At 42.4% G+C, this 24,003-nt stretch overlaps 1 protein-coding gene across 1 annotated transcript in view; it reads left to right on the top strand.

Annotated features, from left to right (window-relative positions):
• MACC1 (MET transcriptional regulator MACC1) overlaps positions 1-15,312 on the top strand; it is a 234,791-nt gene extending 219,479 nt beyond the window's left edge. The window contains exon 5 of the mRNA XM_066239785.1: positions 15,259-15,312. Coding sequence (XP_066095882.1) covers positions 15,259-15,300 — 42 coding nt within the window. The 3' untranslated portion in view covers positions 15,301-15,312. The remainder of the gene's footprint in view (positions 1-15,258) is intronic.
• Positions 15,313-24,003: the final 8,691 nt, after the last annotated feature.

Below are 24,003 nucleotides of genomic sequence, written 5' to 3'. Positions count from 1 at the left end.
CCTGGGGCCAAAAACTGTTGGTCACGCCTGAACTAGATAAAATCATTAAATTCCACCTTTTAATTTACTGATTAGGAAACTGAATCTCAAAAGAGTAAAAGGCCACTTAGTTGGACACAGAGTTTCAAAGCATCCTGCCTCATACACTTCAGAATTCAGTACATGTTTTTGTGTACTGAATGCTCCTTAAAATAAGTGGCCCTTTTGGGGTTCAGTCCCTACATCATCAGGAATAGTGAGAGGGAATAAGACAGAAGTAGTGTAACACCACTGAAACATTCCTGGGTTAAGTGTAGCCTTGGCTCTTGGCAGCTGTATGGACGTCTGGAGGTCGGCATACATCACTTCTCTTCAGAAAGGCAGGGAACAGTAGACTTGTGCTAATCAACTCCCCGGAGAGATGAACAGGCTTGGTTAAAACACCCAGGGCCTACCGGTCTGTTCCTCATATCTTCTTGCTTATGCATTTCTTTAGATGATTTCAGAATTTTACTGGGTATCATTAAACCCAGTCAAATGTCATGTAAGTTTGATCACCCACTGTCTTGTGGCAATGTCCTAGGCCTAGATTTTGTGAGATTGGTGTCAGTGATCTAACACGGAAATACCTATTCTTTTCCCTTTGGATGTATTTTTAATTATCTGTGTATTTTCAATCCAGAAGGACAGCTTTCCTTTTGATTTATTATTAAATTATTCTACTACAACAGAATTAGCTTGCTTTATTTAAGTAAGCTTATAGTAAGTAGTCTCTTTGCTTAACCCAGAAAAATTCTAAGAAAATATCCACACGATTAAAAAGTATGACTTACGATCTAAAAATTGTATAAATGGTTAGTTAGGCGTTTCTGGGATTTTGCTGAAAATGATTTATAGAGAGAATGTGTGACCATCTGTGATACGCCTTTGAGAACAGTCTTAATAAAATATTTCCTTATCCAAGATATATTGTGCTCCATATTGTGAGTTGTAAAATACAAATACGTTTATTATAAGTATAAAAGCTTAATAGATTTTCTTAGGAACAGAGTCTCATGAAATGCATGAATGGTGTGTATTGAATCACCTGCCTGGATGATACTAGGAGAGCTGACTCAGCTTTATTCTAAACCATCCGCATCTTTGACCTTGGAACAGATCAATGGAATCTATTCAGCTTATCTTTGGGAAATGGAGTTCATTCAACTGCTAAATCAAGTCAATATCAATGAATCTCTCACAATGTTCCTGGCTCCGGGGTACAATAAATGGTTAATTTTCTTGTCCCCCAGCAGCCCACCATCTAGCTAGGAGACAGATTTGTATACATTGAACAAAAATAGAAATCTGGGCTAGGCTCTTTAGTGCTTTGCATGTGTAATAGTCATGGCTCAAATTTGTGAGGCTGTAAGGAAGTTGCAAGAGGGGAAATCTTTCCAGAGGAGGTGAAATCTAAGTTGTATATTTAAGAAAAGTGCCTTTTTTCTTCATTCTTTACAAAATGCTCAATAATCCTAGATAATCACTTATCCTTTCTTTCTGATTGACAGCTATTTCCAATATCCTTATATGTGAACTACAGTTATTGCCAAACAATTGAACCAAATTGAATTTTAAAAATGTAATCTTATATTTCTTTGTGAAGACTAGAGTTAGGAGGAAGTATGTATTCTCATTTCTCAAATGAGAAATTTGAGGCAAAAAAAGATAATTCAATGAAAAGCCAGAGAAAATAAGTACTCTCTCTCTACAAAGGTAAAATATTTTAATTATCAAAACAAACAACAATAACAACAACAAAAAGTCAGGCATTTTAAAGTACCTAAAGGATTGTATGTTTATATAAGAAAGGGATATTAGGCCCTGGCCGGTTGGCTCAGTGGTGGAGCGTCGGCCTGGCGTGCGGGGGTCCCGGGTTCGATTCCCGGCCGGGGCACACGGGAGAGGCGCCCATCTGCTTCTCCACCCTTCCCCCTCTCCTTCCTCTCTGTCTCTCTCTTCCCCTTCCGCAGCCGGGGCTCCATTGGAGCGGGGATGGCCCGGGCGCTGGGGATGGCTCCTCGGACTCTGCCCCGGGCGCTGGAGTGGCTCTGGTTGCGACAGAGCGACGCCCCGAGGGGCAGAGCGTCGCCCCCTGCTGGGCGTGCCGGGTGGATCCCGGTCGGGCGCATGCGAGAGAGTGTCTGGCTGTCTCTCCCTGTTTCCAGCTTCAGAAAAATAAATAAATAAATAAATAAATAAATAAATAAATAAATAAATAAATAAAAGGGATATTAGAGTGATTCTATTTAGCTTCAGGTGTCCAACTAGAACCAAAGATTGTTTTTTTTCAGATGTTACAGTAGGACCAATGGTATGAGCTTCATAAAGGCAAACTTGTAGCAACAAGAGTGGCTCAAAATGTAAAGAAAATGCCTTTGGGAAATAATGAGCTATCAGTTTTGATATGGAAGGAAGCTCACTACTCCTTCAAATAAAGTTAGGCTCAGGGGTTACAGGCAAGTGTAAACATTTCCCCAAGAAGCAATTTTGGATTGACTCAAATAGTCAAGGCAGGAGAGTTCCGCTCCATTGAATAAGACCCAAATGACTGGCTCAAACGTTAAAATTAAAATGAGCAGATGAGAAAATTAAAAAAAAGAGCAAGGACTACTATTTCTTTTGAGAATGTTATATATCCACAAGATATACATATAAAGAAAACTGACAAAACTTTTTTTTTCCTTTTCCGTTCTGAATTAAGAACCATCTGTACAGCAAAATGTCTGAACAAATGCAGAATGTTCTATCACATAATAGATGAAATGAGATGTATAAGGAGCTGGATGTATATTCAGATTTCTTTGAAAAGTACTTATAAAATGCATTTGAAATGTGCATTTATAATATCAGGAGTTGATGTGGGTTAGCCTCTTCAGTGCTTTAATTATCATTTTGCTTGATAACACAAGCCAGTTGTTCAATCTAGAGACTTACAGAAGAGCTGAACTCTAATGCCAGCCAGATTGTTCTAAGCATCATTTTTCAGGCCATTAAAAATGCAATGCTGAGTTGGATTTTTCTATTAATAGTGATTGATTTGATATTAAGTGATTTCTAAGTTTCCTCTTGTCAACCAAAGGGAAAAGAGGATTTGTGTCATTTGGAACATTATCTCCTGCTATGTCTGGTGACCCTCGGGATCAGCCTCCTTGTATAAATATTTCCACATGGGGCTCTCACAGCGTTTGTTTGGCTATCACCCCCTTTTTGTTTTTTCTGAGGTTCAGCAATGATAGAGTTGGTGGTAGAAGTAGAAGGGGCTTCATGAGTTTGGATACTTTTCAGTTCCAGATATTTGGTTTGGAAGAATACCTATAGGTCCCTGTTACCTTTGCTGACATGACTCTCTTCTCCCTCTCATATCCCCAATTTAGGACCTTAAATCATTTTTATTTGCTGAGGGCTGCCACCACAATTGCCCTAACTGTCCACTCTCTCTATTTGCAGTACTTCTTGTTAGAGAAGTATGCCTTCATCTTGACATGACTCAGGCAGTAGTCATTTTCATATTTTTGTCTCTCCTACTGAGGATTATAATTGACTCTACAATGGAGTTGTTTCCTGTTGCTTGTTTGGTGTGGCTTCTTACACATAGCTGTCTCCTAATGAATATGTGGATTGTCAAGAGACACGTGGTGAGTTTGGTAGGAATTTGATAAGCATGTTGCTTTTGCCAGCTGACCTTATTTCATTTCTTTTCTTTTCTTTTCATGGATTACTATACAAGTCAGTCAGAGAATTGTCTTATTCTTGTTAGATAATTCAGTCAAACTGTATTATAGAAAACTAAGCTATGGTAATACACAACAGAAAAGAATGAGTTCTAAGCATGTTGGTACCTGGAAGGGCAGATGAGGTAGACTTAGAGGGTACTAAGATACCTCATACCTTGGTATGGGAGGTGAATACATACATTTATGTAAATTAAGTAAAAATTGAGTGGTTTGTGCACTGAATTATATTTATTTTATTCCTTTTTTTATTGAAAAAAGGAAGAATATAATGAAGACCGTAGGCAGTAATAAGCAAATAACCAGATGTTAAATAAGGTTGATTGGAGTGGATGGATTTATATGGTAACTGAGAGGACGGAAAAGTTGAGAATGTTGTTTCACCCTAAGTTCTTGGGGTCCTAAATGCCAAGGTGAGGAAACCAAATTCATTTCTTCTATCTGGGGTAACATTTGGGGATTCCATTCTTGAACTCAATCTTGAACCTCATTGGGGTGAACTGACGCCCAGGGGAATTGTTTGGGGACCCTCTGGAGAGCGTATTGTTATTCCTACAGGAGGATGGCATCCAATAGGACATGACTCCTGAGTGGGGGGGGGGAGGGCAGAATCAATTAGCTCCATCTCAACCTAGGCAAGACTGGGTCCAGAGTATCCACTAAGGATTCCATGGTTTGAAAATAAACCACGACTGAAGAATTAAATGCCTGGAGGGGAAAATTGGAAGCAGTGAGAAGAGAAGCTTCCTGGCTGAGTCCCTTGGTACGTGGCAGAGGAATCCAGGGCTCTCTGGGGGTGATGGTCGTTCTGCATGAGATGTCTTCCTCCCCTCTTCTCTAAGAGCCTAGCATGGTGCCAGCGCAGAAGGCCTTTAATGAAGTTTTTTGAAAGAATAGAATGGATAATCTACTTCAAAACAATAAAAATTTTTGTAAAATAATTATTTGCTGTTTTGTCTTTTATTGGAAAAGCCATGAAAATTTTTGATCACTCTAACATATTAAATGCTGTATTTCCTTGCTAAAATATGTTTTCACTGCCAGATGAAGACAATTTAACCACTGAAGGTTTTATTGGTGGGGGGTTGTATGGGTGCAAGAAATACTGTACTAAATGTACTCATCATCGTAAACTGCGTCCCAATTTCAGAAACATTTAAAACTGAAAAGTAATGCATTTTAGAAATGATGGAATGAATGCACATGAAGTCCCCTTCTCCCACCCTTCCCCGATGGCCACAGCACACGCTCATGACACACCCCCTCTTCTCTCCCTCACATCTTCAAAGGCTCCCAGGATCAGCTGTTGATGTCTTTATTACTGCAGACTCCATGGGAATATCCAGCGAATTCAAATCTGCGGGGGAAGAAAGGTGGCCACACCCTTGCTCTGCACAATTTACAGGAAATTGGATGTTGTTCCAGACCTACCACCTTTAAAAAGTAAATAAATAAAACTACAATTGGGAAAGAAAGGAAAACTTGGAAGTCCCCTCCTCTAAGATTTATTCTTGGCAAGAAGAATTCCGTGATTATTGTTGTTTGCTTGAAAGTTGACTTTTCCTGCACATGGACTTCCAGTAAAACGTCCCGAACATAAACAGGCTTTCCTTCACCTTACTTGTCCTGAGGTGGCTTTCCCACTGTGAATTGACCCTTCTCTGTTCACTCTAGGGGCTCATCTGCTGCTCCTTCCTTCAGCTTCTTCTGGGCCTTCCCTGTTGGTTCTGAGATTCAATAGTTCTACTTAATGGTAATAACATAATATTTTATAATTATTGATATATGTAATTACCATATAGAAAATGAAACTGCTTTGCAATTTCCAAAGTACCTTCATACACTATTTTATTTAATGTGTCTATTATTAAGTATATTTTAAAGATGAATATATGAATATTTACTGAATAAGCACATATTGAATCAGCAACTTATCCAAGATCACACAGCTATTAAATGCCAGCTAAGGATCTAGAACTGAGTAAAACCCTCCTACTCTTTTCTTTGTGTGTAGTTATTTCTTTATTTGTGATTAATTTTTTAATTAATTGATTTTAGAAAACGAGATGGGAGAGGAAAAGAAACATCAGTTTGTTGTATATGTTCATTGTTTGAACCTTGTATGTGCCCTGACCAGGGATCGAACCTGCAACCTTGGTGTATGGGGATGATACACACTAACTGAGCTCAGCTGAGCTACCTGGCCAGGTTGTCTTTGTGATTAATTTTTAAAGAGACTGTTTATTTATATAAAATAACTGCATCTGACTGCCCTCTTTAATATCTCACGACATATCATAAATTTTAGCAAATAATTCTATTGTCTCTCTGTCTCTCCCTCTCTTTCTGTCTCCACTTGAATCACGCCATTCCCCCCCCCTTTTTTTTTACAGAGACAGAGAGAGAGTCAGAGAGAAGGATAGACAGGGACAGACAGACAGGAACGGAGAGATAAGAAGCATCAATCATCAGTTTTTCATTGCGACACCTTAGTTGTTCATTGATTGCTTTCTCATATGTGCCCTGACCGCGGGCCTTCAGCAGACCGAGTAACCCCTTGCTCGAGCCAGCGACCTTGGGTTCAAGCTGGTGGGCTTTTGCTTAAACCAGATGATCCCGCGCTCAAGCTGGCGACCTCGGGTCTCGATCCTAGGTCCTCCCTCGGCATCTCAGTCCGACGCTCTATCCACTGCGCCACCTCCTGGTCAGGGCATGCCACTCCCGTTTTCTTCTTTCCAGAAGCCCTGGACTGTTTGGAGAACTATGAAAGGAAAGATGCAGCCATGATGTGTCCTTTCCCCTCTGGCTGTTTAATTTCTCTCACTCGCATTTGGGCGGTTGGATGCTGTTCCCTTTCACTTTTTCTCATATGCTTTGTTTAAAATGCAGCCATAATTGACTTCCCATAGGAGCCTCCTAGACAAACAACCCATATCTAGACCATGCTTGAGTGCCGAGACCAAGAACCCGCTCCTTTGCTCCTGAATTCTCTCCGCCAGTGGCCCAGCCCTGTTCTTCCAGTGTTTCCTATCGTGGGAAATGGTATCTAGTGATGCCAGTCATGGGGACATGCACCGAGATGGCACTGGTACCTCTCTGTTCCTCTCTTCATGTGCAATTTAGTCACTTTTCCCTCGAACTCATCTTTTGAATGAAACCACTTTTTTCTACATGACAGGACCCTGATTCATCTGCGAAGATGTCTGCAGTGGTTATCTAACCCATCTCCTTAGTTCTACTCGCTCCTCACCCCCCCCCCCGCGCTCACGACATTGACTGTGTACCCCCATTAAAACTACTGCGAAGTTTCTCTCTGCTTTTGCGATATAGATCATGCATCAATCTGGCCCTGCCTGTGGATTGTCCCCTTGAGACCTCTCAGAAATAAATTGTACCCCCTTGTCTATCTTGCTCCTCATAGTCCAGCTTTAACCCAAATGCTATTACCTTTGCCTGGAGAATTCTCTTTCCCTCTGTCACCTTCAATTCTCAGATCAAATGCTGCCTTTCCACACAAATGCTCTCTGACGTCCATGCTTGTCCATGCACCTCTCCATTGCAGTATGCACTTACCCTCTGGGGTGCTCACCACTGTAGGTGGTTTTCTTTTATTTGGCCGATTGTCTGATCAGGTGCTGGGATGGTGGATCTGTAATGGTCACCACCTTGAAAACACTCGAGACGGTTTTTCTTTTAATCCCAACCACATACCTTCTTGCAAATATTGACTGGTGAGATTTATTAGCTCCTGATCACTGATCTAGGAATGCTTTTAACAAATGTACCTGACCTGTCTGGGCCGTTTCTTGTAAATCTCTCTGTAAGTTATAGATTTATGAACTGCAGCTGTGCTGATGAGTGCCAGTTAATTACATAGCTAGACTGTGAGATGATGAGATGTGTAAACCAGCAGACCACAGGCCGTAACACTCGGAGGCTTCACTTTGCTAATTCAAGCCAGGCTGAGCACCGTTCACTCCAGAACCGAAGCACATCCTAGTACAAAAGAGAGGAGTCCGCTCTCTCTCTCTTCCCCTCCCGCAGGCTCCATTGGAGCAAAGATGGCCCGGGCGCTGGGGATGGCTCCTTGGCCTCTGCCCCAGGCGCTAGAGTGGCTCTGGTCGCGGCAGAGCGATGCCCCGGAGGGGCAGAGCATCGCCCCCTGGTGGGCAGAGCATCGCCCCTGGTGGGCGTGCCAGGTGGATCCCAGTCGGGCGCATGCAGGAGTCTGTCTGACTGTCTCTCCTCATTTCCAGCTTCAGAAAAATACAAAAAAAAAAAAAAAAAAAGAGGAGTTGTGCCTGATGCATTAGATCAGCCTGATATTGTTGTGGCATATTTTGTTGATATTTCTTTCCTGTAGCCTTTGCTAGTCATTCTGGGCAAGATTTATATTTCGTGTGAGTCTTACTGACAACTCTGGCTTGTGTGAGGACAGAAGCAGAACACCTATATTTTCTCTTCATTGTCTATGAGCTCCATGAAAGCGGAAAGATATCTTTTATCTGACAGCCCTATTCCTATTTTCTGGCCCAGTATTGAGTACATAGTATGTGCATAGTAAATACTGTATGGCAGAGATAATTCGAGCTCATCAGATCTGATTTTCCTTTCCTTCCTGCATACGTGGGAAAACTCTCCAGCTTCCCGGACCAATGGGTGGGGAGCACGTGGTTAATTTGGGCCAGTGGACTTAGAGAGGAAGAGAGTGCATAACATCAGGGGAGATGCAGGGAAGATTAGATGTAAATTGCCCACACTATTTTTTTCCTTCTCTAGCGAAAGCTGAACTCCTGTGTTGAAAGGTTGTATGGAAAGGTGGCAGTGCTTCTGGGTTCCCGACTACTGTGTAGAGCAGGGGTCCCCAAACTACGGCCCGCGGGCCGCATGCGGCCCCCTGAGGCCATTTATCCGGCCCCCACCACACTTCCGGAAGGGGCACCTCTTTCATTGGTGGTCAGTGAGAGGAGCATAGTTCCCATTGAAATACTGGTCAGTTTGTTGATTTAAATTTACTTGTTCTTTATTTTAAATATTGTATTTGTTCCTGTTTTGTTTTTTTACTTTAAAATAAGATATGTGCAGTGTGCATAGGGATTTGTTCATAGTTTTTTTTATAGTCCGGCCCTCCAATGGTCTGAGGGACAGTGAACTGGTCCCCTGTGTAAAAAGTTTGGGGACCCCTGGTGTAGAGAACAGCCATCCTCCTACCTGGGTTGGATACATACCACAAGCCAGGAATGCCATCTGATTTTGTGGAGCGCCGGACATTTTGTATGTGACATAGCTTATGCTGTCTCATACCTGAACAAGCAGTAGGCAGGGAGACAGTGTAGAAGCACTCTGGAGCACACCTGCCTCTTCCCTTGATTCTTCACTGGAAACTCAACCGTGTCTTTTATTGTGGTTCTCAAAAGATTTGGTATGCACAAGATTCATCTCAATCCATTGGTAAAAATAACAATCTTAAGGTCTCTATCCAAGAATTCATTAGGTTTATGTAAGGCCCAGGGATTTGCATTTTAAATAGCACCTCAGGCATTCTCATGGGCATGGTTATCAAACCACACTTTGTAAACACTGCTATATATGGTATTTGTAAAAGATTTATAATATGGTTCCTTTTCTTTTATATCAGTGGTTCTCATTCCTGGTTATAGGCCTGACCTGTGGTGTCTCAGAGGATAAAGTGTCAACCTGGAACACTGAAGTTGCCAGTTCAAAACCTTGGGCTTGCTTGGTCCAGGCACATATAGGGGTTGATTGATGCTTACTGCTCCTCCCCCCTTCTCTCTCTCTCTCTCCTTCTCTCTCTCTCCATCTCCTCCTTCTCCTCCTCCTCCTCCTCCTCCTCTCTAAAAAAAAAAGAAAATCCTGGTTATATATCAGAATCACATGGATAGCTTTGAAAACAATATCAAATACACAGGTTCTACCACAGAACAATTGTATTTGATTATCTGAAAGGAGGTGATACGAACGAATTTATGTTCTATAACCTATGGGTAATTATTGCTTAGAAAGTCTTGTACTTACTGTGGTCATTACAGAAATTGATAAACAGTTCCTATACCTTAACTGAGAACCAGGGAGCAGAGTGCACTAAGATGAGGCCAAACAGGTACAGTTCCTTAAATCTCTGACTATGGAGAGTAGGGCTCCTTGGTGAGATACTGGCACATGGATCTCGGTTCCTCTACTTCTAACTAGAACCCAGGCCTGGCTGCTGCTGTGATGAGCAGCCAGGTGGGGAATGAAGAGTGTGAGCCTCAGGCTCTCAGAGTGCCAACAGATAGAGCTTCAAATCCGGGGTGTGGGGGAGAGATGAGAGGGAGAGAACCCATGATGGATATCTGAGATCTGTGATTCCTCTACTAGCTTACAGTGATCTTGTTTTGGTGAGAGGGTGAGAGTGAGAATGAGGAAAGAAGCCAGGGCAAGTCCACCTGTGTGCACCTGGTCACTTCGGCTTTTCATGGGGGGGGCAGTAGGAGGGACATAGGTTGAGTTTTCTCTCCCTGAAGATTGGAAGCCTGTAGACACTAGGGAACAGAAAGACTTATGGTCACAGGGCTGGACAACCGGGTGGTGGCAACACTGCCCACCCACAGCAAGCAACAGAGGCACCGCCGGAGGGACTGCTGCCATTCACTGTCCCCAGCAGCTAGGTGTTAGCTGCCATGAGCAGGATCCAGGAAATTACAAGGGTTTGACAGGAAGAGAAAGAGCAGATTGACACTCAGACCAGACTCCTGCTGTGACACGCCTGCTAGACACTTGAGTATAAAAGTATCGCATGATGTTTAAGGACAATCCAAAGCAATCTATGGAACTTCAACACCATCTTCAAGTTTAAAAGTTGAGCGTGTCAATGGAAAGATGTGTACTGTTGATTCCTGAAATGGTAGCAGAGAAGGAAAAGGGAAAGGAAATATCACAGAATAAAGCATGCAGGGTTAGAAAGCATAGGGGCAGGGTTAGATGACATTAAGGAGACAGTCAGAAAACAGAATTCCAGAAGAAGAAAAAATGGCGGAGATTGTGTTAAAACATTGATTAATTATATAATAGAGAAAAACTTCTCCGAGTTGAAGGGAGCCCAGGTGAAAGAGCTTTCAATTTTTTAAAAAAATATTTTTCTGAAGTTGGAAATGGGGAGGCAGTCAGACAGACTCCCGCATGCGCCCGACAGGGATCCACCCAGCATGCCCACCAGGGGGCGATGCTCTGCCCATCTGGGGGCATTGCTCTGTTGCAACCAGAGCCATTTAAGTGCCTGAGGCAGAGGCCAAGGAGCCATCCCCAGCGCCCGGGCCAACTTTGCTCCAATGGAGCCTTGGCTGCGGGAGGGGAAGAGAGAGACAGAGAGGAAGGAGAGGGGTAGGGGTGGAGAAGCAGATGGGCGCTTCTCCTGTGTGCCCTGGCTGGGAATAGAACCCAGGACTCCTGCACACCAGGCTGACGCTCTACCACTGAGCCAACCAGCCAGGGCCTGAAAGGGCTTTCTAAGTTCTAGTCAGTATTTATAAGAAAAAAACCCTCAGACCTAAGCTGGGTAAAATTCCCAAATTTTGGACATGAGACAGGATTTAGAAAGAATAAATGAATTACAAAGGCAGACATATTAGACTGGAATTGGGCTTTTCATCTCCCAGACTAGACCACAGGACAGGAATGTCAATAGCTGAACAGCATCCCAGTCAAATAACATCCGTTAGATCTCAACCCCTGGTGCACCGGAGAATTGGTTGGGTAGCTCCAGAAAATGCTGACACCAGGCTGCATCTTAGATGGATTAAATCAGACTCTCTGGGGGGGAGCAAAGGATTGCTATTTTTTATATAGCTGGGTGTTTCTAATAAATGGCTAACATTGCATCCTGATCCATAGAATCCTGAGAAAAAGGTATGCAACCTTAAAACCCTATGCCCAGCCCTGGCCGGTTGGCTCAGTGGTAGAGCGCTGGCCTGGCGTGCAGAAGTCCCGGGTTCGATTCCCGGCCAGGGCACACAGGAGAAACGCCCATCTGCCTCTCCACCCCTCCCCCTCTCCTTCCTCTCTGTCTCTCTCTTCCTCTCCTGCAGCAAGGCTCCATTGGAGCAAAGATGGCCCGGGCGCTGGGGATGGCTCCTTGGCCTCTGCCCCAGACGCTAGAGTGGCTCTGGTCGCAACAGAACGATGCCCCCTGGTGGGCAGAGCGTCGCCCCCTGGTGGGCGTGCCGGGTGGATCCCGGTTGGGTGCATGCGGGAGTCTGTCTGACTGTCTCTCCCCGTTTCCAGCTTCAGAAAAATACAAAAACAAAACAAACAAACAAAAAAACCCCTATGTCCAGCCAGTGCTATTTCCCATCCATGTGCTAAGGTGAAGGAATGATTATTCACAGATAAACATTTTTATAAAATATATCACTATTTACTTAATCTCAGGACATGGCAAAGCTGTCTATCCAAAGAGCAGATAAGTGAAAATAGTCCAAAAGGAGAAAAACAAGGAGTATAGGAACAGTGGTTATAACGCCAGGATCCATACACTATCTGGTAACATGTGAATGGACAATGATGGAGGTGGTGATGGGAGGCCGAGGAGACTTTAATAAAGGTTCTTGAAACAGAAGAGATCAATTGTGTGGGGAGATTCTAATAATAGCTTGAAATTGAAAGTGTCAAGTCACTTCAGTAAAATTGGAAAGTTGTGTTAGACTCATGATGAGAAAAGAGAAGTAAAAGGATCCCAAAGATTTCCCCTAAGGGTCAAAGGAAAGAGTGTGTGGAGGGAGTAGGGGGAGAGGAGGAAGTGAAAACAGTGGGGAGACTTACAGTATTCTGAAGGTTCTTCATCATATCGGTGGGACTTCTCAGGAGAATAGAGAATGTTGGTGGAGGAAATAGTTGATGTATTGTTTCCATGTATGTTGACAAGGAATTTTTTATAGGCATTGACAATGAAAAGATTATCAATAAATGACATAGAAAAATAATAGATCAATCCTAACATAAGAAATAAAGAATACTTTGTCCAAAGAAGAAAAACATATGTAAAAGGGCATTTGTAATCTTTAATGTGCTGTCCTGCCTCCTACTGTAGACGACATATGTTAAGGTAGTCTCTCTCCTAAGACCCATCTATTGATGCATTCCTAGAAACTTTTCTGTCCCTCCTACATTATTTTTATTTCATTGTCTATTGAAGCATTCACATCAGCACCCAAACATGCTGTTATTTTTTTGCATGTTTAAAAATAATATATTTCACTTTCCCCATCAGCTGTACTAGCCCTGTTTATATATTGTATTTGAAATTCCTTCTCTTCTAAATCCTTTATAACTGAACCCATTATTTTGCACCCCACGATAGCACCAGGATTTGGGGTCAGACCTCCATGTTGCTAAGTTAAGCATTCAGTTCTTAGTCCACATCTTAATCATTCAGCAACACTTAGCAGAGGTAATCACCCCTTCACTTGATAATCTTTCTTCACTTGCCTTCTAGGACAACATATTATCTAAGTTTTCCCCCTATCATATTGGCCATTTCTTAAGAGTATCATTTGCTGATTCCTTGTCTTTTCCCCAAAAAGTTTGTCCTGAAGTGCTCTCAGGTTCAGGTCTTCCACCTTCTCCACTTATGCCCATGCTCTTGATCATCTCATTCTATCTAATCATGATTGAACTCCAAATTTTGATGTCAAGCCAAATTTGGAACTGATATCCAAACGCCCAATTAACATCTCTATTTGGATGTGTAATACACATCACAAATCAATATCTACAAAACTAAACTGGTGATATTCCTGTCTCTACATGCAACTTTCTCCATGTTTTTTTTGTTTGTTTGTTTTTTGTATTTTTCTGAAGCTGGAAATGGGGAGGCAGTCAGACAGACTCCCGCATGCGCCCAACCAGGATCCACCCAGCATGCCCACCAGGGGGCGATGCTCTGCCCATCCGGGGTGTCGCTCTGTCGCGACCAGAGCCACTCTAGCGCCTGGGGCAGAGGCCAAGGAGTCATCCCCAGTGCCCGGGCCATCTTTTGCTCCAATGGAGCCTCAGCTGCGGGAGGGGAAGGGAGAGACAAAGAGGAAGGAGAGGGGGAGGGGGGGAGAAGCAGATGGGCGCCTCTCCTGTGTGCCCTGGCCGGGAATCGAACCTGGAACTTCCGCACGCCAGGCCGACGCTCTACCACTGAGCCAACCGGCCAGGGCCTCCATCTTTTTTTAATGTCAACTCAGTTGCTCTACCAAATAACCCATTTGACCTTATCTTTCTTCACTCTTTCCCTTCTCAATGGCACTAGCTTCTTATAATTTCTTTTTTCTTTTTTGTACTTTAAATTTTTTATTTATTCATTTTAGAGATGAGAGGGAGAGAGAGAGAGAGAGAGAGAGAGAGAGAGAGAGAGAGAGAGAGAGAGAGAAGAGACAGAGAGAAGGGAGGAGGAGCTGGAAGCATCAACTCCCACATGTGCCTTGACCAGGCAAGCTCAGGGTTTCGAACTGGTGACCTCAGCATTTCCAGGTCGACGCTTTATCCACTGTGCCACCACAGGTCAGGCCATAATTTCTTCAGTTTGTTATTTATGTTTTCTTAGGATCTTTGGCCTGGTCATTTCCTCCTTCAGGACCACTCTTCCCTCAAATATCTACAAAGGGAATCTCTGTCACCAGTTTTGAGTCTTTGCTCAAATACCTCCTATATGTTGCATACCCTATTTAAGAATTACTATTGCCCTTAATCCAAACATTCCCAATTTGGTTTTAAGAGAATACAGAAAGAGACTATGAAAATATAAATTTTATTATTTTTTTCAGACATTTAAGACAGTAGTGTTTGCTTATTATACTTGGAGCTTACATTGCTGAAATTTAACTGGAAATAAAAGGACATATTCCATTCCAGTTTATTCGGTATATTAGTTTGTACTGCTGTGTAACAAATTGCCAGAAATTTAGTGGTTTAAAGCAACATCCATTCATAATCTCAGTTTTTAAGCATGGGAAGTCTGAGCACAGAGTTGCTGAGTTCTTGGCTACAGTCTCAGAAAATTGCAACCAATGTATCATTTCAGTGTGCCTTCTCACCTAGAGCTTGGAGTCCTATTCCAAGGTCATTCATATTATCGGCAGATTTTGTTTCCATGCATATATATGTTGAGATCCTCTCTTCCTTGCTAGTTATTGACAAAGAACTCTTCTCAGCAACCAGAGAATGCCCTTGGGTCCCTGCCTTGTGGTTCAGCCTCTCTCCACATGACAATTGGCTTCTTCAATGCCAGTATGCGATTTTTTTCTCACCTTTGGAATCTCTTCCTTCAGAAAGGGCAGGTTCTCTTTTAAAGGCTTATCTGATTATGTCAGGTCCACACAGGACAGTCTCTTGTGTGATGACCTCAATATAACTATTATGGGATCTTACATGGTCTGAAAAACCCCTTCACCTTTATCACAGAGCATGATCCATTGGTTCTATAACTCGAGGGTCACAGGAGTGAATTCCATCATGTTCACAGGGCCTTCCACACTCAAGGGAATGGAGGCTGTACAGCGAGTGAACACCAGAGGGTGGCAGTGTTCAGTGCCATCTCAGAACTCTGCCTACCGCAACCAGACTCAGGTGAAGTATCACTTTCCTATTGTTTTTATAACAAGTGACAATGGTATCATATGGAGAGATCAAATTGAAGATACGTGATGTAATTATATTGTACTTTTTTCACCTTTTATCATTCACAGTTGAAAATATATTTTTTCTTTTTTTATACCATGTATAAAAAAACCAGTGTTTTTAATGTTTAATTCATATACAATTTATGGATGTGGGAAAGAAAATCCTATCAGAGATTATTATGTATGATTATAGTTCTCTTATTTTATTGAAGATATTTAAGAGCAGCAAAATGATTGCTATTTATTTTTCAGTCATAAAAAGGGACTTTGCATGCATTAGTTAAAAAGTTTAAAATTTTATATTTAGGCCTGACCTGTGGTGGTGCAGTGGGTAAAGTGTCGACCTGGAAATGTTGAGGTCGCCGGTTCGAAACCCTGGGCTTGCCTGGTCAAGGCACATATGGGAGTTGATGCTTCCAGCTCCTCCCCCCTTCTCTCTCTCTGTCTCTTCTCTCTCTCTCTCTCTCTCTCTCTCTCTCTCTCTCTCTCTCCCCTCCTCTCTAAAATGAATAAATAAAAAATTAAAAAACAAAAAAACAAAAAAAAATTTTTATATATAGACTTCTAGTAGAACAGACATTTTTCTAGTAGATGAATAGTGTATATATATATAAAAAGTTTTAGCATTCTCAATTGCAACATTTTTGTTATTTCTGTTTAGTTTAGAGTATATTACTTAGTAAATTTTAGGTACTTCTTGCCTGACCAGTGGTGGTGCAGTGGATGGAGCATCTGCCTGGGATGCTGAGAACTCAAGTTCAAAACCCCAAGGTTGCTGACTTGAGCATGGGTTCCTCCGGCTTGAGTGTGGGCTTAACAGCTTGAGTACAGGGTTAGCTTGAGTGTGGGATCATAGACATGACCCCATGGTTTCTGGCTTGAGCCCAAAGGTCGCTGGCTTGAGCCCAAGGTCACTGGCTTGAGCAAGAGATCACTAGCTTAGCTTAAACCCCCTGGTCAAGGTACATATGACAAAGCAATCGATGAACAACTAATGTGCCGCAACTATGAGTTGATGTTTCTCATCTCTTTCTTTCTGTTTCTCTGTTTGTTCCTCTCTCTCCCCCCACCCCACCCCTTGCACAACAAAAAAATTTTAAAGTACTTCTTTCAACAATAATATTTCTCTGGAATTAGCATTTATAATACAGTACTGCCAGGAAAAATGTGTAATATTATGTCAAATCATCCCCAGAAATACTCTAGAACTCATCATCTGTTAATATTATACCTGAAAAATATATCAATTTATTGTTCTTTCAGAAAGTCATCTGTAGTACCATTAATAAAGAAGAAATCAGGTCATAGTCTTCATTTATTTTGAATGTATTATTTCTAAAGAGAATTTTTTTCTATTTATTTATTTATTTATTTATTTATATTTTTCTGAAGTTGGAAACAGGGAGGCAGTCAGACAGACTCCCACTTGCGCCCAACCAGGACCCACCCAGCATGCCCACCAGAGGGCGATGCTCTGCCCATCTGGGGCATTGCTCTGCTGCAACCAGAGCCATTCTAGCGCCTGAGGCAGAGGCCATAAAGCCATCCTCAGTGCCCGGGTCAACTTTGCTCCAATGGAGCCTTGGCTGCGGGAGGGGAAGAGAGAGACAGAGAGGAAGGAGAGGGGGAGGGGTGGATAAGCAGATGGGTGCCTCTCCTGTGTGCCCTGGCCGGGAATCAAACCCAGGACTCCTGCACGCCAGGCTGACGCTCTACCACTGAGCGTACCGGCCAGGGATTTTTTTTCTTTTTAAAGAACTAGACTTATCTGGAGAGATTTCATGGTCATTGTTTTACATGTCATGCAGTCCTCTGTCTTAATTTATGTCCCCGGAAAAAGCATAGCAGGAGTAAAGGCTTGCATGAATGTAGCTTGTTTTACTAAAAGATTCCAAGGAGCTGGAGGGGATGAGTGGGAAAAGGGAAACAGGGAAGAAGGCAAAGGCATTCCAAGAGCATGTTATTGAGCTGATCACAACTGTGAATAACTGAATATCCATCACTCTGTGGACGTGTATCTAATGCACCTCAGTGTCTGCCTAACGGGTAAAGGACTATGTGTCTACTAGCTCCCACCCACCATCAGTCAGGTACTACCTCGTCGGGTATAAACTTCCTTGTCTTTTCTGAGCTGTATGTCTGTCAGAATGGCTGAGCACATTCTCGCACGCGTGCCACGTGGTGTGGGGGTGGCACGGGGGGCGGGAAATGAGTGACTGTGGGCAGCTGAGGTGAGATGTCCTGGCGTCACGCTTGCTTGCAGGTGATCATTTAGAAATGGCTGGAGTAAAACGCTGGTAGAACCTTTGGGAGTACGCCCAGTTTTGCAACTTCTTTACTATAAAATATGTCCCTTGGTCTGAGGCAACGCCACGTGGGAACCCATCCTAATGAATCAAGTGTTGTGTAAGCTTCTCATGTTGCTGATGGCATTAGAAGCAGGGAAGGAAAAGCTATCACCAGAACAGATGTCATCGCCATTAAGGATGAATTACTGCTTTTTCTGGGGCTACCATATTTTGATAACACTTTATTCTTGCTGTCAACATAGGAAGTTGTGGCAGACCCCGGGATTCCCTTGGTTATTTTAATACACAGTAACTAAGCAACCTAAATAACTTCCAAGTCTCATCGATGCCATAACTGGTCTCTGGTCAGGATGGCATGTCCATGTTCTTCAATGCTGAGTGCACTCATTACAGAGCAACTCGGCAGCTGCAGAACTTGTAGAATAAAATCCCGCAAGGTTGGTTGGTGTTTATTTGTTTATTTTTGTGACTAAATTGCCATGACCTCACCGGAGGCATTAAGTGAAGGAAATGGTAATTATTTCGTTAACTGTAGCTGCTGAAGTTGAGTCACCTTCAGTTTCTATATATAGCAGAGAAAAACATATCCCTCTACTAGATATAGGTTTACGGAAAAGTCACTCAACGTGTATTCAGAAATTTAGTAAGAGTTCACTATATGCCAAGCGATACAAGCTTATCGTGGGGACAGCATATGAGCAGAGAGCTAGGGCCCTGCTCTCTGGGATCTGATCTGGTAATGGAGGTGGCAGCTTCATGTATATGACTTAGGTCAGGGGTCCCCAAACTTTTTACACAGGGGACCAGTTCACTGACCCTCAGACCGTTGGAGGGCTGAACTATAAAAAAACTATGAACAAATCCCTATGCACACTGCTCATATCTTATTTTAAAGTAAAAAACCAAAATGGGAACAAATACAATATTTAAAATAAAGAACAAGTAAATTTAAATCAACAAACTGACCAGTATTTCAATGGGAACTATGCTCCTCTCACTGACCACCAGTGAAAGAGGTGCTCCTTGTGGAAGTGCGGTGGGGGCCAGATAAATGGCCTCAGGGGGCCGCATGCAGCCCACGGGCTGTAATTTGGGGACCCCTGACTTAGGTGATGGTCTGTAGTATCGAGGGTTCTGCTCCTGGAAGTGGAGGTGCTGTGTGTTATAATCTAGGGGTATATAGAATAGCATTGGCCCTAATGAATAAGTCACTGGGCTGATGGCCTTCCAAACTTTGATCATTGCCACCTAAAACGACATATGCCTCTCACAGACTCCGCAGAAGAAATGTTTGTCATTTCATGTTAGTGGTGAAGCCGTTTACAGAAATAGAAAAGGGGAGCTCAGAAAGCTCTCAGATGTTGGACCGCCCGCTTTGCTCATCAAATTCCTTATTTCTTTTTTTTAAAATTATTACTTCTTTGTCTTTTTGCTGTACTTTGGGGGAAGATTTTTTTTTTCAATTATATCTTCCAGCTATCCACCTTCTTTTGAATTTTGCATTTATATTATGATATTTTTAAATTCCTAAGTATTCTTATTTGCCCATTTTATTTAAGCAACCTGAAGCAATGTAAGCAGTATCTTCTCATATCTCTGTACAATTGATTATATCAGTGCCTCCTTGGCTCTCACGGTGTCTGTTTCTTCCAGTTTGTTCTTGTCCTGCTTTTGATTGCTCGCGTCACTGCAGCCGTGCACGGCTTCACGGCAGGGATGTGTACTGAGCAGTGTGTCCTTAGGCAATTTCATCAGTGTGGGAGCATCACAGAGTGCACTCACACAAACCTAGGTGGGGGGTAGTCGGCTAACCACTTAGGCTGTATGGTACGGCCTGTTGCTCCTCGGCTGCAAGCCTCTATAGCATGTTACTGTACTGAATACTGTGGGCTATTGTAACACCACTGCAAGCACAGTCCTTTCATACCACCGCAGTGCAGTGGGTTTGTTTACACCAGCATCACCAGAGAACGTGTGTGAATGCATTGCGTTGCCATGACAGGGCTCCCAAAAAGGTGTCTGAGGCCCTGGCGCTGGGCCTTGCAGCCTCTGGGCTCCAGGCTCCTCCTGGAGTGTGTCCTGGTGCAGTAGGGCCAGATGGGGAAGGAATGAAGGGAGGAGGAAGTGGAGGAGGAGGGAGGGAAGGAAGGCTGGAGGGGTGAGTCTTAAGTGGAAGTCAGGTAAAAGGCACTGAGGGCCTGGCAGCCACACTACAGGTCCCTGCCAGCAGCGCTGTGACATTACACCAGTTACGTCATCACTAGATGACAGGAAATTTTCAGCTCCGTGTTAATCTTATAGGACCACCATCGTATGTGCGGTCCCTTGTTTATCTTGATACGTGGCTGTATATTCCACATTATAGACATCTCTTCTTTCAAAGATCAGGTAAGGCTTAGTCTGTTTGAAGTTGACCTGTAGGTTTATGTGAGTGGGGTGTTTCTGAGGATTCTCTTAAAGCAGGGGTTGGGACCTCTGGCTCGCGAGCCAGATGTGGCTCTTTTGATGGCTGCATCTGGTTCGCAGACAAATCTTTAATAAAAGAAATAATGTTAACAATATAAAACATTCTCATGTATCACAATCCATTCATTTCCTACCGCTCATGTTCATGGTTGCGGGTGGCTGGAGCCAATCACAGCTGTCCTCCGGGACAACACCAAATTTTTATTGGATAATGCATAACGTACACAGGTCATTGTATGGCTCTCACAGAATTACATTTTAAAATATGTGGCATTCATGGCTCTCTCAGCCAAAAAGGTTCCCAACCCCTGCTATAAGGTCAACATCTTGAAACTATGACATTGTTCAGGGTTCTGACTTCCGGAATTCTAGCAGCCAATTGAAGGAGAAGGGCTGGGGTGTTCTGCATTTAGTGTTTGGAATGTCAATGGTCATTTTATCCTCGTTTCAGAAATGTACCTCTGAAATTCTTGGGTGCCCCAGACAGGGAAACATTTTCACCTGCTTAAAGACTAAATATATGTCTGCTGGGAGGGGGGTGTCGATTCCCCGGAGGTATGGTGTGGCAGAGGGACCCAACTTCTCAAAATAGCGTTTACTCTAGCCGCACCTCCCACTCAGTGCTGCTGGCCCCGGGCTTCCTGAAACACAGATTGTCTTGGTTCTTTCTCTTCCCCACCGCCAGTTGCTAAGGCAGTGATTCTTGGGGATTAAGAAAAAGAATTCCCGCCAGAGGACACAGGTCTTGCTGGGCGAAGGCAGAGTGAAGAGCTGGATTTCATACCCCCCCTGGCCCTCTGCCCAGCCTCCGTCACACACAGTGGTCATGGTCACCCCAGGCCCATCTGCCCTCTACCTCATCCTTGTGACTTTTTACTTTTAAAAAACTTTTTTTTTTTTTTTGCAAAAGCTTAAATGAGTGTTTTTCTTTTTCTGGAGGAAGCTAAATTCCATATATTTATTTGATCTTTTAATCACGACCTGGAAAAGATATTTAGCAGTTTTTAAAGTCAGATAAGTATCATATTCTGGAATCATTATCTCACCAGATCAATTCAGAGATTTGTATTCTACCGTTGAGGCTAAATGGAATTATCTGGTCAGAACTCTTAAGAGAGATCATGTGGCGTCTGAGATCAGAATATTGCTGCATAAGCAACCCTGAAAAACATGCTATTTGCAAAGCAAATTCAAATCCACATACTTGGCATGAATCAGATAATATTAAAGCTTGGCTGTCAGCTAGGATGAGATTGGTATTTAAAACTAATTAAGAAGTTGTACAAATTGCCCATAAATATATTACCCAGCATATTTTGCATGGCTCAGTAATTGCAGAAAATTATTCATTTCACTTAGTGACCTCCCGTTCAGGGGTGAAAACAGAGATTTCTTTATTCTCCGTGATGGAAGCCAGGAGCTATTTACTCTGTAGCTAAGAGTTCTCACACTCTAGCTTCTCTAATGGGTTGGAAATGAGTAAAATCACAAGGGATTCTGCAAACTTTTCTTTGCTTTTTGCCACAGAGATGTGGGCAGGAATGTATAACATGTGTTATCTTTTTCAGAATCTAAGAACATGTTTTAGACATTAGAACTATATAAGACCACCCCCTTTTTATGTTACAGAATGATTTGGTGTTTGGTAACTACTCCCTCTGCCCCAAACCAATAAGTGACATTACCTGTGCTCATCTCTACAGTGGCCAGCTCCCTCACACAAACAATATAAACAAGGCTGATGTCCTGCTCTGGGGGGGCCATTGCATCACAGTGGTCGCCAGGTCCCTCTGGGTTGCATGAACTCTGTGGGCGCCCTGTTCTGAGCACGCAGAAATATCTTCACCCAAATACAATTTTCTAAATTCCGATTTAGATTGCATCGTTTTTCTTTAAGTCCTTTTGCAGTTCCTTGTCCCGCAACCACTACAGTGTGGCTTCTAAAACTCTCAGAATTTGCCTTCTGTATACCTTTATCCTCTAAACTTCCAGCGAGATGAATGACTTGCTGTTTCTTTAATAATATACAATTTCCTGCTTTCTTACATTTGCCCTTACCAATCTCTCTGTCTGGAAATTCTTCCTTCTTCTTCCCCATCTGTATCTGTTAAATTTTATCTACCCATTAAGTTCAAGCTCAAGAGTCACTTTTGCACTCACACTATACAAAATTTAAAAATGTATGGCATTAAAATGTTTTTGTTTTTGTTTTTTGACAAAATCAATGATTTGGAATGAATCACGAGGTACACACCCAGTAAAGATTCATTGTCTGGGGACGGTGTGTGTGTGTGTGTGTGTGTGTGTGTGTGTGAGTGTGTGAACAAGCCAGATGATTCCCTTCGTCTGATTTGCAAGTCTAACCTGAAGCTAAGCTGCATTCTGGTGAATAACAACAAATATAAGTGATGAAGCAAGAGTTCAGAAAAGTTCAATAGAGGAGAAAGAATTGGAATCAGGGGAGATTAGAAACCAGAGGAGAAGAGAAGAGAACTATCGTACTGGGCTATAGAATGGAATAAGTAGTTCCTTATACCTTCCAGCCCTGGGGAAGAACACCAGGCCCACCCTGGAAGCACAGAGAAAGTGGACTGTGGCTGTGTCCTCTGGGTTGTTTAATGGAAGGGCAAGCTAATATTCCCTAACATGCTTTACTATTATTATACAATAACGGTTAACCTTGACATGTAAAGAAAAGATAAATTAATGTTTGGCACACACTGTTCACAAGGTAGGGAAATATGTAGCATGCTTTAGATTTATCCAAACATTCTATTTCAATAAAAATAATTTCAAAACTGTAGCATGTGAAGTGTCAAATTGCATACTTATAATTAAATGTTTACACATATACTAGACAAATATCTTCTAACCCACAAACATAGAACAAAGTTATGCAATTTGCCAAGCTTATGGAGCTAGGAGTGATAATAACATTAGAGAAAATAATGATGACATAATAATAGCTAACATATTTGAGTATGACTGGGTACCAGTCATTATTTTAAGGTACTTTACATAGTCATCATATTTTTGTTTGGAATTAATAATTGTAAGTAATCTGTGAGGTAGGTAATGCTAACATTTCTATTTTACAGGTGAGGAATTAGAAGCACAAAGAACCTAAGTAATTGGCCAAGGACACAGAGACACTAAGTGGCAGAATTATGGCAAAAACCCAGCCAGTCTGCTCCAGGATCATGACCTCAGAAACTATGTTTTATTATCTCTCTCAATAGTAGAGTTAAGATTTCAGAGTTTATTCATAGCTCCCCTATCTGTAAATCGCAGAGATCAGAGAACACACATATCATAGGAAAGTAATAATAAATAAATGTCAATCCGTGTGATAATGCAGTTTGGCAAGCAAAAAAAAACAAAACAAAACAAAAAAACTGCCTGAAGCTTTGTTGAAAAAAATGACAAGACCATATATGGGCATGTAGAAAATAGTATAGTACATGGTGGATTAGTGGAATCTATCATAAATATGGGAAAGAAAAAGGGGTCAAAGGAGTGTCATGAATTGCTATTTCTGTAGTAGAATGGATGGAAGCTGGAAACTGGTTAGACTATAGTGAATTCAATGAGTAGGTTGTAGTTTTTTAACTGACCAGAGCTTACCCAAGTGAAAACTGGGAGTGCCATGGTGTCAGGGTGATGGTTATGGAGGATGTATTTTCCTACACCGTGTGTAATTGAATTTACAGAATGGAAGTGTAACCTGTGCAGACTTGTCATGCTTTAGACAATAAAATGTTGATTTCTAGGCACTTTTGAAAAGTGGCAATGTGGAATTCACTTTCTAATCTT

The sequence above is a fragment of the Saccopteryx bilineata genome, chromosome 7 (assembly GCF_036850765.1).
Source record: "Saccopteryx bilineata isolate mSacBil1 chromosome 7, mSacBil1_pri_phased_curated, whole genome shotgun sequence".
NCBI lineage: Eukaryota > Metazoa > Chordata > Mammalia > Chiroptera > Emballonuridae > Saccopteryx > Saccopteryx bilineata.
The sequence above is the reverse complement of the archived record's forward strand: the minus strand, read 5'-3'. Positions and strand labels throughout refer to the sequence as shown.